This window comes from Balaenoptera borealis (assembly GCF_965194805.1).
Source record: "Balaenoptera borealis genome assembly, chromosome: X".
Classification (NCBI taxonomy): domain Eukaryota; kingdom Metazoa; phylum Chordata; class Mammalia; order Artiodactyla; family Balaenopteridae; genus Balaenoptera; species Balaenoptera borealis.
In genome coordinates this window covers 116663396-116679475 of record NC_138881.1, presented here as the reverse complement: position 1 = coordinate 116679475, position 16080 = coordinate 116663396, and the positions used below count along the sequence as shown (strand labels likewise).

The 16080-nt window shown below is 39.1% G+C and overlaps 1 protein-coding gene and 1 pseudogene across 12 annotated transcripts in view; one reads left to right on the top strand and one right to left on the bottom strand.

Moving 5' to 3' along the window:
• LOC309620082 (26S proteasome non-ATPase regulatory subunit 4 pseudogene) overlaps positions 1-16080 on the bottom strand; it is a 198910-nt pseudogene that overhangs the window by 52620 nt on the left and 130210 nt on the right. The window lies entirely within an intron of this gene.
• Positions 1-16080, top strand: part of ATP11C (ATPase phospholipid transporting 11C (ATP11C blood group)) — a 166455-nt gene that overhangs the window by 77098 nt on the left and 73277 nt on the right. For all 11 annotated transcript variants that reach the window (XM_082376049.1, XM_082376056.1, XM_082376054.1 and 8 more), the window contains 3 exons: positions 2627-2716; positions 3488-3568; positions 5399-5506. In XM_082376049.1, coding sequence (XP_082232175.1) covers positions 2627-2716; positions 3488-3568; positions 5399-5506 — 279 coding nt within the window. The remainder of the gene's footprint in view (positions 1-2626; positions 2717-3487; positions 3569-5398; positions 5507-16080) is intronic.

Genomic DNA, 16080 nt, shown 5'->3' with positions numbered 1-16080 from the left:
CAGTTTTAATTAGAAAACTCTTTTCTTAGTCTGCATCTAGACTAAAGTTCATTCTTTATCTCACAAACAGTGGGAAATAAATGAAGCTTTTAGGCAGGGAGAGGTCATGTGAACAGAACCACATTTTGAAAAGGTCATTCTCATTGGTTTGTGGAAAATGGAATGGAAGGGAACAAAAGTGGAGGCAAGGAGTCCATTTAGGAGGCCAGTGCAGTAATCCAGGTAAGAGATGATGGCTTGGACAACGGTGGTAGCAAATACGGAAAGATGTCCCAGAGATATATAGGAAGCAAAAATAGCAGGACTGGTAAGGAATTTCTTGTAACCGGTGGTTAAAGGTGTCTTCCAAGTATCTGAATAACATGGCTGAGTAGACGTTCTTGTCATTCACTGAAATAGGACATCCTGAAAGAGAACTAGATTTGAGGAACAGAGAGAGGATCATGGGTTCAATCTCCTTTTACATGGCTCTGTGCCTTCTTGCATTGGGTTCTTTACCACGTAAACTCCCTCTAATCTTTCAAGGCTCAGTTCAGAAGTCACCTGCTCTTTGAAGCCTTCTCAAGCTTCTCCTGGGTAGGAAAAAAATCATAACTTCTACTGTATCCCCATAGCATTTTGCTCATGCTAGTTTTATGACATTTACCACATTAAATTGAGTGAATACATGATTGTCTTTTTGACTATAACATAAATTCCTTCTGGGTAGAAAAGTCATATCTTGATCTTTATTGCACCTGCTAAAATCTTTGTTATCTGGACCACTGCCTGGCACACAGTAGGTGCTTGCTGAATTGAACTGAAATGCACTGCACACCAAGTGGGATGACTCTTGTGAGCATAATCTAGTTCTAGTTTTACTAGAAAACTGCATTGAAATAATGTATGCTATATTGCATTTGTATTATAATAAAGAGATGAGAGGTTGAATTTGCTTTTTAGTTAGAGCAGTGGAGGAAATAGCCAAAACACAGGTTTTAATCAAAATTTCTTGTATGCCTTCTACATGCTGAACACTGTTGTAGGTACAGAAGGGAAGTGATCTTATGATATGTATGATATGCTCCCTGACCTCTTAGCAGTTCATGACCTGATATAGGAAAGAAGAGGGCATGTTACAATAGTTTCCTATAAAGAGAATAACCAGAGTTCCTCAAGGAAGCAGTTCCTTTAGTGAAACACAGGTAAACAAACAGTGGGGGCCTGGGAACAGCAACAAAAAATGTTCTCTTTCAATGTGTTAACACCCCACAGAGGACTCTAACAGTCCCTAATGTTTGTTTGTTTAATTAAAAACCCTTTACTTAAGGAACAGAAGGTCAACAAGCTAGAAGCTCAGCTGTTAGCCTGTTGTTGGAGTTTAGTTTGTTGTTTTAGAAAATTGACCTTCAGTTATCGGGACAGTTAAGTGCTGATCTGAACTACGGCTGCTTCAAAGTGACTGGATCTGTGGTTTTGATCCCTTTTATTTTTGGTCACAAGCTGCCTTGGGAATCTGAAAATTGTGGACTCTCTTCTCCCAAGTGATACACATCCACACACAATTATGCACTTCATTTTGAATGGGCTTCCCTGAGGCACTTCTGTGAACCCTGGGGGAAGAACCTTCTAGGTTAGCGGAACCTTGAGCCCGTACACCTTTTAAAGAGAGGTTAGTAGTAAATCCCCATCTGTCGTATCATGCTCTACAACTTTGGCTTTTTCAGTCACCTTACCTAATATAATGGACATTTTCTCACATATGGAGACCATTCAAGTATAAATTTAGATCTTTAGGTTAAGAAACATTTCTTTCTTTCTGGTTTCTGGTCTTCTTTATTAAGACATCTAGAAAATCCAACTACTGGTGACTTTAAAATTACCTAGTCCTTGAGCTTAAGGTATCAGTGAGAAGGTCTTTGTGATTTGACAGATGGCCCAAGAGTTTTCTCCACCTGCCCATGTACAATTTAGCATTGCAACCTTTACCTATTACCAGTTACCAAAGCGCAGGGTGGTGTGTTGTTGATTAAAATGAAAGCCCTCTATGACCCAAGGTTATGTGTACACCTCAGCTGTCACAGAGGTGGGAAGCGGTGATAGGGACAGAATTATACTTGTGATGATGATCAAGATTCCAGAGGTTAGCTCAGCCAAAGGAATTAATTAAATTAGTACATTCACTCATCCAACTAATTTATTGTCTACTTTATGTCAGGCATTGTGCTAGGTGTTGGAGAAAAAGTAATAAAAAGACAGATGAGGTCTGCCCTTATAGATCTCATTGCCTATTGAGGGAGGAACTTTAATTAAATTATGCACACATATAATTATTCACTGAAACGAGTGTTATCAGAGAAGTATAGGATGATATGAGAGCAGATAACAGGGAACGTAATTTAGATCGGGTCGGGGAAAGCAAAGCTGTGGGACTAGATGGCCCAATTGGAATGCTCCAAGTGAAAACTTCACTCCTGAAAAGAATGTTTATATACTCTACCTCTAAGTACACGCTTATTCATATGTATGAGGTTTGGGTTTTAACGTGCTTTCAAAGTGTTGTGATAATTTGGAATCATGAGTCATTATCATTAGTATTTTTCAAGTTTCCTTTCTAATAATCTTTTTTTTTCTTCTCCCCTTACAGTATACACTTTGGAATTTCCTCCCAAAGAATCTGTTTGAACAGTTTAGAAGAATTGCAAATTTTTATTTTCTCATCATTTTCCTTGTACAGGTAAGAGCTCCATTAGAAACTTAATTTCCTTAACCAAGTTTCAATCCATTTCTAACCTTAAAATGCCCTGTGATTAAAAAGTTGTTTCAGGGCTTATTATAATAAGACTTGTTAAAGTACTAATATTATATTTTAAGATACATATGATTTTACATATTTCTAAAGTAGCTCTTTTACTAGAAAACTCTAGTAAAACATCTAGACTAGTCTGCATCTCATACCACATGCTCTCTTGCCGCTGGCTTCCTTTATTTTCTTACAGGTGCCACATGCCCTCCTACCATAGAGACTTCCTATACACCCTTCACTGCACCTGGAAGGCCCTCCCTTCCATCTAGTTAACTTCTATTTACTCTTCAAATCTCAGTGTCTCACTTGTTTTAATGTCTGGTTTTCATTGTAAGCTGCCAGCTCTATGAGGGCAGGGACTTTTCTCCATCTTATTTAAAATAAAGCAGCATCTCTAGAGCCTGGCTGATAATAGCACAGAGGCTGACAGAATGGTGCTCAACAAATAGATGGTAAATGAATGGATGTATTTCAGTCAAGGGGTTAGTTCAAGCTGGGATGAAAACTAAGCCTAAATTTAGAACTATTTTCTTAAACTAACAGCTATGTGGATTGCTTTTGTTTTAATGAAAGTTAACATTCACCCTGCTACCGGAATATGTTTTGTCTGCCTTTCTTTCTGAAATGTTTGTAGCATGTAAGTGCTGCATATGAGTTAATGGCTTATTTTCATTTTACTTTCAATTTAATTTCTTTACCTAGGTCACAGTAGACACACCAACTAGCCCAGTTACCAGTGGACTTCCACTTTTCTTTGTTATAACTGTTACAGCCATCAAACAGGTAAATTTCTAATTTACAATTATAATTGCATTTCAGTGCTGTCTGATTTGAATTTCATTGTCAAAGGTTCTTTTTCACATTTATATAGAGTGGGTATCCTTGATGAATTTAGTTTATATTTGGTTCTTATTGAAAACGCATGAAAATGATTGTAAGGTGCATCTTTAATTTCTTTGCTCCTTTCCTCCTATTTGTGTGTCTGTGGCGGGGGGGGGCGCGGAATATAACCCTAAAAGGAGAGTAAGTAGAAGGTGCAGCTCAGTGGGGAAGTGTGAGGTGAATTTTTAATGTGCATTACATTTTTCAATGTGCTATATCTGTCTGAAAAATTCCCATTCTTGTGGACTTTTTAAATTGCTGCCTATAGCAAAGAACTCAAGAGCATACTTGAGTTTCTTACTTTAATTTTGTTGTCTTTCCTGATGCTGCTGAAGGGGGTCGTGGGTAGAAGAGACTTTTATTCTTGTTTCTTGTCAAAGTTCATACCTGTCACGGTTTATGATAGTGCCTTTGAAAAATTCCAGATGAAATTGAAAATGGAAACAGGAAACTGGAGGTGAAGGGGTGGGTTAGCAATGTTTATCATGTAATCGGAGAGTCCATAGGACCTGACAGGTTACAAGGATACTTTTAGACAGTACTTATCAAAAGTACTTTAAAAAGTATCCCCCAAAACTTCCCAACTGTTTGCTTAACAATATTGGGAACATGGTTATCTTTCCTCTTGGGGTTATCTGGTCTTCTATCTTGCTTACCAGGAACTGCAAGAATATTTTATCAAGTGTTTGGTTGCTAAATAAAGACTTTTGGAATGTTATTTCCTTAGGCTGTTAGGATTATTTTCTTTAACATCATAGAATTTCTGGTTCCAAGAATAGCCTGTATGGTTTTCAAAAGCTCTTACTGATTCAGTTTACTCCCAGTACTAGTTCATGTTGGGGCCTTTCTTTCCTCACTGACATCACAGAAAGTACCATATGAAGTGATAGCCTAGCATTGCCATAAAGAAGGACAGAAGAGGAATGAATATATAGCAGCTGAGAAAAAAAGGGGAAGGCGAGCAAGAGATTTTTCACACAGTTAGATTTGAAAAGGTACACTCATTATTATAAAGAAAAAAAGCAAAGTGATGTAAAAAAAGAAGGAGATCATGCTAGAACAAATGAACGTCCTCCATCCTTAGTTCTTTTGGCTTAAATTTACTCTAGACCAAAGGAAGCCTGAAGGAAAATGAACTCTGATTACTTCTAACTCTACAAAATGAACAACAATTTGTATTTTCTTTTGTCACCAAGTCAGTGGAGAAGTTTAACCGTCGTTCTCTAAAACAACAGTTTTAGATAGATACTGTTCCAAAATAATCCTCCTTGCCTTTTCTATTCTCTGTCCCTGGGGAGGAATTATATTTCCTCAGAGATGATCACTCCAACAGTCTACTATATAAGAACATATTTAAGTGATTCGGTCTATAAGAAAATAAAACTTTTTTCAAATTAAAGAGTAGAAAAAATTAACATTAACTTGAATAAGAGCAGAATTAGAAAAATAAATCATAGTCCTTCACAATTGAAGAATGCCTGTGTTTTTATTAATACTTATCTATAGAATGCAGGAACCTTTTAATGCAATAAAGCTATAAGGGATATTTTGAAAGCATATCTTAGTTTTTGCTGCAAAAATTTACAGTGTTGTCTCTTTAGCATTCTGAGTTGAAATTAATACTGTAAGTATAAATACCTGCTGGTGACTCATAGAGGGGGTTATAGAAATTTTTTAACAATTTTACTTCATTATGTGAGCTTGATTATGTCCTTATTTTTATCCTTCTAGGGATATGAAGATTGGCTCAGGCACAGAGCTGACAATGAAGTCAACAAGAGCACTGTTTACATTATTGAAAATGCAAAGCGAGTGAGAAAAGAGAGTGAAAAAATCAAGGTATTGTTTTGTAGTTCATTCTTTTTTAAAATTACAGTAAGAACACATCATTTTAAAATGTACAATTCAGTGGCATTTCGTACATTCACAGTGCTGTGCAACCATCAACACTGTCTAGTTCCAGAACATTTTCATCACCCGGAAAGGGAAACCCCCATAGCCATTAAGTAGTCATGCTGCATTCCTCCCTCACCCAGGTCCTGGCAACCACTAATCTCCTTTCTGTCTCTGTGGGTTTACCTATTCTAGATATTTCATATAAATGGAATCATATACTATGTGGCCTTTATGTCTGGCTTCTGTCAGTCACTTATTGTTATGTTCTTGAGGTTCATTCATGTTGTGGCATGTATCCGTACTTCATTCCTTTTGATGATTGAATAATACACCATCATATAGCTATACCATATTTTGTTTATCCATTCATCAATTGATGGACATTTTAGGTTTTTTCTACCTTTTGGCTATTAGGAATATTGGTAGTATGAATATTCATGTACAAGTTTTTGTTTGAACACCTGTTTTCCATTCTTTTGGGTATATACGTAGGAGTAGAATTGCTAGGTCATGTGGTGACTCTATGGTTAACTTTTTCATGAACCACCAAACTGTTTTCCGCAGCAGCTATATACCATTTTATATTCCACCAGCAACGTATGATAGTTCTAAGGTATTGTTATTTTTTAATATCTCAGGCAATTTAATTTTTTATCCAAATTAATCATTGTTTCGTATTACCCAATAAGAGTCCTGTTGATAAAATTTTAGACTTGTCCACATCAAATAATATTTTTTGTTCCCAACAGATTTTATTTTAATTAATAGTAAGCTTTACTTTTTAGAGCAGTTTTAAGCTCACAGCAAAATTGAACAGAAATTATGGAGTTGACATACACCCCTTTCTCCACACAGGTGCAACCTTCCTCATAATCATTATCCCCCACCAGAGTGGCATATTTGTTATAATCAATGAACCTCCAGTGGCACATCATTATAACCCAAAGTCCATAGTTTTGATTAGGGTTCACTCTTGGTGTTACATATTCGGTGAGTCTGAACAAATGTATAATGACCTATACACTATAGTATCATACAGAATCATTTCACTGCCCTAACCATCCTTTGTGCTCTGCCTATTCATCCCTCCCTCCAACCCTGGGTCACCACTCTTCTTTCTACTGTCTCCATAGTTTTGCCTTTTTTCATAGTGTCATGTAGTGAAAACCATACAGTATGTAGCTTTTTCAAATTGGCTTCTTTCACTTAGTAATATGCATTTAAGTTTCCTCCGTCTTTTCATGGCTTGATAGCTCATTTCTTTTTGCACTAAATAATATTTCTTTGTCTAGATGTACCAGTTTATTTATCCATTCACTTACTGAAGGACATCTTGGGTGCTTCCATGTTTTGGCAATTACAAATAAAACTGCTGTAAACATCCATGTGCAGGTTTTTGTGTGGACATAAGATTTCAGTTCATTTTGGTAAATACCAAGTAGTGTGATTACTGGATCATATGGTAAGAGTATGTTTAGTTCACAAGAAACTTCCAGGCTGTCTCCAACATAGCTACCCATTTTGCATTCCCATAAACAGTGAATGAGAGTTCTGTTACTCCATATCCTGGCCAGCATTCGTTGTCACTGTTCTGGATTTTGGCCATTCTGATGGGTGTATAGTGGTATCTCATTTTTGTCTTAATTTGCAATTCCCTAATGACATATGGTGTTGAACATATTTTCATATGCTTACTTGCCATTTGAATATCTTCTTTAATGAGGTATCTATTAGGTCTTTTGCCCATTTTTTTATCAGATTGTTCATTTTCATGTTGTTGAGTTTTAATAGTTTTTTTTTTTTTTGGTATATTTTGGATAACAGTCCTTTATCAGATGGGTCTTTTACAAATATTTTATCCTAGTCTTAAGGTATTATTTATTTATTTTTATTTTATTGTGTTATTGGGATAAAAAACACAATACTAAATTTACCATCTTAACCATTTTTAAAAATATTTATTTATTTATTTTTGGCTGCATTGGGTCTTTGTTGCTGCGTGTGGGCTTCTCATTGTGGTGGCTTCTCTTGCTGTGGAGCACGGGCTTTAGGCGCACAGGCTTCATTAGTTGTGGCTCACTGGCTTAAGTAGTTGTGGCTCGCGGGCTCTAGAGCCGCAGGCTCAGTAGTTGTGGCTCACGGGCTTAGTTGCTGTGCGGCATGTGGGATCTTCCTGGACCAGGGCTCGAACTGTGTCCCCTGCACTGGCAGGCGGATTCTTAACCACTGCGCCGGCAGAGAAGCCCTTAACCATTTTTTAAGTATACAGTTCAGTAGTGTTAAGTATATTCACATTGTTGTACAGCAAACCTCTAGCCCTTGGTACACACTTTTCTATTTTCTGTTTCTATTACTTGGACTACTTTAGAGAGATACTTCCTGTGAGAGGGAACGTATGGTATCTGTCCTTTTGTGACTGGTTTATTTCGCTTAGCATAATGTCTTCAAGGTTCATTTATGTTGTGGCATATGACAGGATTTCCCCTTTTTTAAGGCTATGTAATACTCCGTTGTATGTATATACCACCCTTTCTTTATCAGTTAATCTGTTGATGGACGTTTGGCTTCCTTCTACCTCTTGGCCATGTGAATAATGCTGCAGTGAACACAGATATACAAATAACTTTTCAAGATCTTGCTTTGAATTATGTTAGATATATACCCAGAAGTAGAATTTCTGGATCGTATGGTAATTCTATTTTTAATTTGTGCAGGAACCTCCACACTGTTTTCCATAATGGATGCACCATTTTACGTTGGCGTCTAGACTACACAAGGGTTTCAACTTCTCCCTGTCCTCTTGAGCACTTGTTTTTTTCTGTTCTTTTGGTAGTGGGCATCCTGATGGGTATGAAATGATACCTTGTTTTGGTTTGGATTTTCATTTCCCTAATGATTAGTGATGTTGAGCATCTTTTCATGTGCCTATTGGCTATTTATATATCTTCTTTGGAGAAATGTCTATTCAAGTCCTTTGCCCATTTTTTAATCAGGGTATTTGTTTGTTGTTGAGTTGTAGAAGTTCCTTATATTTTCTGGATATTAACCCCTCATCAGATATATGATTGGCAAATATTTTCTCCTATTCTGTAGGTTGCCTTTTCACTGTTGATTGTTTACTTTGGTCATGTATTCTCATTTTCTAATTTTGATCTTTGTCCGGTGCTTTTGGTGTCATGTCCAAGAAGTCATTGCCAAGTCCAATGTCCTGAAGCTTTTTCTCCATGTTCTTCTGGGAGTCTAATGGGTTCAGGTCTCACATTTAGGTCTTTCATTCATTTCAAGTTAATTTTTGTATATGATGTAAGAATCCAACTCTATTCATACTTTTGCATATAGATACCCATTTTTTCTAAAACCATTTGTTGAAGAGACTGTCATTTCCCTATTGAATGGTCTTGGCATCCTTGTTGAAAATCATTTGGCCCTATGTGCAAGAGTTTATTTCTCGGTTCTCTATTCATTGGCTTATGTATCTGTCTTTATGCCAGTCTTAATTTCTGTTGCTTTGTAGTATGTTTTGAAATCTGGAAATGTGAGACCTCCAAGTTTGTTCTTCCTTTTCAAGATTGTTTTGGCTACTCAGGGTCCCTTGAGATTTCATATGAATTTTAGGATTTTTTTTTTCTATTTCTGAAACAAATGCCATTACATTTTGATAGGAAGTCCATTGAGTCGTAGATCACTTTGGAGAGTATAGCCTTTTTTTTTTTTTAATTTTTAAAAGTTTTGGCTGCATTGGGTCTTTGTTGCTGTGTGCCGGCTTTCTCTTTTTATGGCAAGTGGCGGCTACTCTTCGTTGTGGTACGTGGGCTTCTCATTACGGAGGCTTCTCTTGTTGCGGAGCACGGGCTCTAGGCACGGGGGCTTCAGTAGTTGTGGTGTGCGGCTCAGTAGTTGTGGCATGCAGGCTCTAGAGCGCAGGCCTCAGTAGTTGTGGCGCACGGGCTTAGTTGCTCCGCAGCATCTGGGATCTTCCCAGACCAGGGCTCAAACCTGTGTCCCCTGCATTGGCAGGTGGATTCTTAACCACTGCGCCCTTGGATAGTAAGGGACAAGTAAACATTTTAACAGTATTAAGTCTTTCAATCCATGAACATGAAATGTCTTTCCATTTATTTGTATTATCTTTGATTTCTTTTAGCAGTGCTTTTGTAACTTTCAGTGTACAACTCTTTAACTTCTTTGTTTGAGTTTGTTGCTAAGAATTTTATCGTTTTTGATGCTATTGTAAATGATATTCTTAATTTCCTTCTTGGACTGGTCATTGTTAGTATATAGACATGCATCTGATTTTTGAGTATTGATTTTATATCCTGCAACTTTGCTGAATTCGTTTGTTCTAACTTTTCTTTTGTTGGTGGAATCTTTAGGTTTTATATATAATATGTCATCTGCAAACCAGGATAATTTTACTTCTTTTCCAGTTTGTATACCTTTTTTGTTTCTTGTCTAATTGTTCCATCGAGAACTTCCAGTAGAGTGATCAATGGTAGTGCTGGAGTAGACATCCTTCCTTTGTTTCTGATTTTAGAGGTAAAGCTTTCAGTCTTTCCCCATTGAGTATGATGTTAGCTGTGGACTTTTATTATGTTGAGGTCATTTCCTTCTCTTCCTATTTTATTAAGTGTTTTTATCATGAAAGGGTGTTTTGTTTTGTTTTGTTATTTTATTTTTTTATTTTTGGCTGCGTTGGGTCTTCGTTGCTGCGCGTGGGCTTTCTCTAGTTGTGGCGAGCGGGGGCTACTCTTCATTGCGGTGTGCGGGCTTCTCTTGTTGCGGAGCACAGGCTCTAGGCTCATGGGCTTCAGTAGTTGTGGCACGCGGGCTCTAGAGCGCAGGCTCAGTAGTTGTGGCGCACGGGCTTAGTTGCTCCACGGCATGTGGGATCTTCCTGGACCAGGGCTCGAACCCGTGTCCCCTGCATTGGCAGGTGGATTCTTAACCACTGTGCCACCAGGAAAGCCCATGAAAGGGTGTTGAATTATGCCAAATGCCTTTTCTGCATTGATTGAGATGATCATGCAACACGTTGTTTATGTGTTGCATTACATTGATTGATCTTCATATATATATCCTTGGATCCCAATGATAAATCCCATTTGGTCATGGTGTATGATCATTTTAGTGTGCTGTTGATTTTGATTTGGTAGTATTCTAAGATTTTTTGTATCAGTATTCGTTGAGGAAATTGGTCTGTAGTTTTCTTGTAGTGTCTTTTTCTGGTGATGGTATCAGGGTAATGCTGGCCTCATAGAATAAGTTTGGGGTTGTTCCCCCCTCTTTGATTCTTTAGAAGAATTGGGAAGAATTGTTAGTTCTTCTTTAAATGCTTGGTAGAATTCTCCAGTGAAGTCATCTGATCCTGGGCTTTTCTTCTGTTTTTGCCTGGGCTTTTCTTCTGTTTTTGATTCCTGCTTCAGTCTTCTCATTAGTTTTGGATCTACTCAGATTTTTTATTTCTTCGTGATTCAGTTTTAGTAGGTTGTATGTTTCTAGGTATTTATCTATTGGCATATAATTGTAGTAGTCTCTTATAATCCTTTTTATTTCTTTGCCATCAGTTGTGATGTCTTCTCTTTCATTAGCTGTTCGCGTCTCTCTTTTTTTCTTAGTCTAGCTAAGGGTTTGTCAATTTTGTTAATCTTCTAATTTTGTTAGTCTTCCAAAATTGTTTGTCAATTTTGTATTATTTTTAAAAGAATGTTTCTATATGAATATGGATTAAATTATAGAACCTAATGGAAATCAAATCCTCCAGAACAAGGGAACAAGATGTATGGAACAGAAAGAGAAGAAGGTAGGTGAAAATACCATTCCAGAATGATTCAGGGCTGTGGTATGAATTCATACAAAATAATACTCTCCTCCCTATATTTTTATCAAGTATTATCACTGCTGAATTATTTATTAAATACCCGGAATTCCAGGCATAAGTTGTCCATATCCCCAGCAATAAGTAAATTATCTTGCATCTTCTTGTAGTAATGATGGGAGGAAGGCTACAGAGTGGGAGGGTTACCCAAGTTTGACATAAGATGTCTTTCTTCCACTCTTTTTTCTTTTCTCTGTTCTCTGCATCCCAGAGGAGAGGACCTTGTGATGAACTAGAGTGGTTAGGAGCTGAAGTTTCCAAACCAGTCGTAGAAACTCAGCTTTTTGTTCATATAAGAACCAAAGGCAGCATAAGTGATTCATAGCATTAAATCTGTTGCTCCCAGGGCACGAAGTAAAATTGCAAAGCAAGTAAAAGTCTCCCACAACTCTCCTTTTCTCTCCTTTCCTCTTTCTGTTTTTGCTGTCACCCCCACTGCCTTAGAAGGACCCCTATCTTCCAACTTTCCTCACCAGGCTACTTTTCCTTGAGGCTGACCTCAACCAGGTATAATCTGAATTACATGAGTTGATGCTGTTGTGTGAAATGCTATTTGATTGAGCCCTTTCTGGAGTATTTGTGTGTGGAAAGAGATGCCTATAAACTAGAAGTGTCCAAGTGTTTGATTGCTTGGCTGGGGAGTGTGGGGACTCTTGTTAAGCAGGAGAGTGACTTATTCTGTATCCTCAGTGCATTGGGAATTTTTTGAAGGGTTTTTCAAAGCTAGGGGGTGACTTGATCTTACTTTTTAAGAAAAGGCAACTCTGGAGAGTGAGCACAGTAGAGGCATGAGCAAAAGTAGAATGAGGGAAACCCGTTAGGTGGCTACTGCCGTAGTATAAGCAAATGATGATAAGAGCTTATATTAGAATGATAGTAGAAGAGATAATAACAGTAAAAATAGTTGTTAACATTTATATGTTACATAAATATGCCAGGCACTCCCTTTTACATTCTATTAACTCATTTAATCCTTACTTTACAACAGTCCTATGAAATAGGTACTTTTGTTATCCCCTCTTTACAAATGATGAAACTGAGGCATAGGGTAGTTAAGAAACTTGTCCACAACTAGTAAGTGGGAAAGCTGGGATTTGAACTGAAGCAAGTCTGGGTATGGCATCCATGCTCGTAAGCACAACTTTGTCCCTCCTGTCTCGTGATCAAAATAAATGTATGTATTCAGGATGTTTTTTGGAGGTAAAGTGTGGACTTACTGATGTATTCCCTGCAGGGAGGGAGAAAAAGAGCAAAATAGAATAAAGATAGCCTCCTTGATTTTGGCCTGAGCAACTAGGTGCATTAAATAGTGCTATTAAACAAAATGCTGGTGCTAGGGGCTCCCCTGGTGGCGCAGTGGTTAAGAATCCGCCTGCCAATGCAGGGGACATGGGTTCGAGCCCTGGTCCGGGAAGATCCCACATGCCGCAGAGCAACTAAGCCCGTGCGCCACAACTACTGAGCCTGAGCTCTAGAGCCCGCGTGCCACAACTACTGAAGCCTGTGCGCCTAGAGCCCGTGCTCCGCAACAAGAGAAGCCACCGCAATGAGAAGCCTGCGCGCCACAAGAAAAAGCAGCCCGCACTCGACACAACTAAAGAAAGCCCGCGTGCAGCAACGAAGACCCAACACAGCCCAAAATTAATTAATTTTTTAAAAATGCTGGTGCTATTAAATAAGCTGGAGAAGAATAGGTTTAGGGGGAAAGATGGGGGTGAAGGGAAATCAGGAATTCAGCTTGAGCCATGTTAATTTTTTTTTTTAATATTTATTTGTTTGTCTGCGCTGGGTCTTAATTGCGGCACGCAGGATCTTCGTTGCCACGTGTGGGATCTTCGTTGTGGTATGCGGGATCTAATTCTCTTGACCAGGGATCTATCCTGGCCCCCCCTGCATTGTGAGCACAGAGTCTTAACCACTGGACCACCAGGGAAGTCCCAGGCCATGTTAATTTTGAGATTCCTATTAGACAGCCAGATGGAATTGTCAAGCCTGGAGCTCAGAGATGTTTTAGGTGGATATAGAAATTTGGATGGAATCACATAAAACACAGAGAAGAGAAACAGGCCTTGAGGAATTCCAATGGAAAAACACAGGTATTTATAAGGGAAGGAGTATGGGTTTTGGCATTAGAAATATTGGAAGAGTTTCTTCAGGTTTACTGATTATTTCCTTTGTATCCAGTATGCTTAAAAGCCCATTGAAGGAAATCCTTACCTCTGATATCATGTTTTTCATTTCTAACTTTTCCAATTGCCTTTTTTTGGGAGTTTCCATATTTATGCTCAAATTCCTCATCTGCATGTGTATGTTGTCTACCTTTTCCAGTAAATAGTTTAATATCTTAATCATAGCTATTTTTTTTCATAGCTATTTTTCTATCCCTGTTTCATAATTCCAAAATCTGAGTATTTCTTTATTTTTTTTTAATTTATTTTATGTATTGGTTTTTGGCTGTGTTGGGTCTTCGTTGCTGCACACAGGCTTTCTCTAGTTGCGGCGAGCGGGGTCTACTCTTTGTTGCGGTGCGTGGGCTTCTCATTGCGGTGGCTTCTCTTGTTGTGGAGCACAGGCTCTAGGCACGCGGGCTTCAGTAGTTGTGGCACGTGGGCTCAGTAGTTGTGGCTCACGGGCTCTAGAGTGCAGGCCCAGTAGTCGTGGTGCACGGGCTTAGTTGCTCCGTGGCATGTGGGATCTTCTCGGACCAAGGCTCGAACCCGTGTCCCCTGCATTGGCAGGCGGATTCTTAACCACTGCGCCACCAGGGAAGCCCCAAAATCTGAGTATTTCTGAGGCTGGTCCTATTGACACCTTTATCTTTTGATGATCTGTCATTTTTGTCTTGGTTTTGTGCATCTCATTTTTTTTTTATTGAATTTTGGGCAGTGCATGTAAAAGAATGCTGGAGACCGAGGCAGGTAACCTGTATTTGTGGTCTGTAGAGGGCACACCTATTCTGTCAGCCAGCCCATCAGTGTTGGGGGTTGAGTCAGTCTGGTAAGGAGCTGGCTGGCTTTGGATTTTGCTGTAGCTGTTGATGCTTTCAGTACACCACTGGACTTTAAATGCCTGCAGTGCTGGGCTGCCACGGGGGTTTTCTCAGTGTTCCTGTTCCATTCTCTGCTTTCAGCAGGTCCTACATTCCTGAGACACAGTGAATGCCTCTCTCTACGCCCTTTCTCCTCCCCCAGTGGTAGATTGCTCTTTCTTGGGGTTCCTGGTGGGAACAGAGTGGTTTCTTGGTTCTCCTACTCCATCTCAGTATTAGGCAGGTTTTAGGCACCTTTGCCTCAGGGTGGAACTTTCTCAGTACTCTCCTCTCACCTCCACCCCAACCTCCCATGGCAGCTGAACTTTGCCTTTTATCAGTGCTAGGTCCTCAGTATGAGGGGGTTTCCTGTCCCATCCCCAGCAGCAGATGGCTTTGCTTCTATCTGCCCGCTAGCAGTAGTTATGTTACCCTGAGACTGTGCCCGGCAGGGTTTCTTGCCTTTCTCTTAGGCACAGATGGCTTTTGCCTCATATGAGAGAAGGGTCCACAGTGGTAGCATATTTTGTGTCTGTTCCTCCACAGCAGTCATTCACAACCTGTATGCCTGTACCAGTGAGGAAGGCTCTTTTAGGCCTCCTGTCCTCATGCTTTCTCATGAGCACTCAGTGGATGCCTATAGAGAAGAACTGATACGTGCTTATGGTCTCCTCTTTTCTCTCAGGCTTGCAGAGATTTGAAACTGTCACGTTGGCCCCTACCAAGCCTTTTACAGTTGGTTAAAAATCTAGTTATTTTCTTCCTAGGCACTTTTATGGCAGTCGTCTCTTCCTCCTGCGCTTCATCAATTGTGAAACAGTTTATTTCTCCTCTCTCTCCTCAGAGGGACTTTTCACCCTTGAAATTCAGTTCATTTGGTTGCCCTGCAACCTCAGCTCTCTGATGAACTCCAAAAAAATATGATTCTGTTGATTATCTGGCTTTTTCTAATATTTATGACAAGGGATAGTGATGTTCTCTTGTGGCTTTGTACATGCTAAGTGGAAACAACTCTAGAGTTGATTGTCTAACTGGACCATGTTGTTCCCTTTCTTTAAAAGTCCTTTCCCGGTCTCCCCTTGCCTTCAGGGTGAGGCCTAAACCCCTGACCCTGACCTGTCAGGACTTTTGTGATCTGGCCCCTGTCCATCTTACCAGCCTTAACTTGCACTCCAGGTGCAGGGATCTTTTCATATCTGAGCGAATCATTATCAATGTTGTAGAAGAAATTCTGTTTGTGGTTTTTATTTATCAGTGCCTGACAATCATGTTCCGTTCTTTAATGAGTGTTTCCTTCTTCTAAGATGCTTTAGGATTTTGTTTGTTATTTTTCTTCTGTGTATTTAAGCATAGATTGTGGCTTTGTGTAAGCAACAGAAGTGTTTGTGTATGTTTGGAAGGAACGATCCAAGAAAATAAAATATTATTTACAAATTAGTTCCATTGTTGATGCTGTTGCTCTGGGTTACTGATTAAGATTGGCAAAGAAAATAAAGTTGTTCCTGAATAGATCTTGAAATCCTCATCTTCATCTGCCAAATTGTGTGTAGCAATTGGAAGGCAGGTGTGTCATTTGTTAGTTCAGCATTTCACAACCAGTGTGCCAGAGTTGGT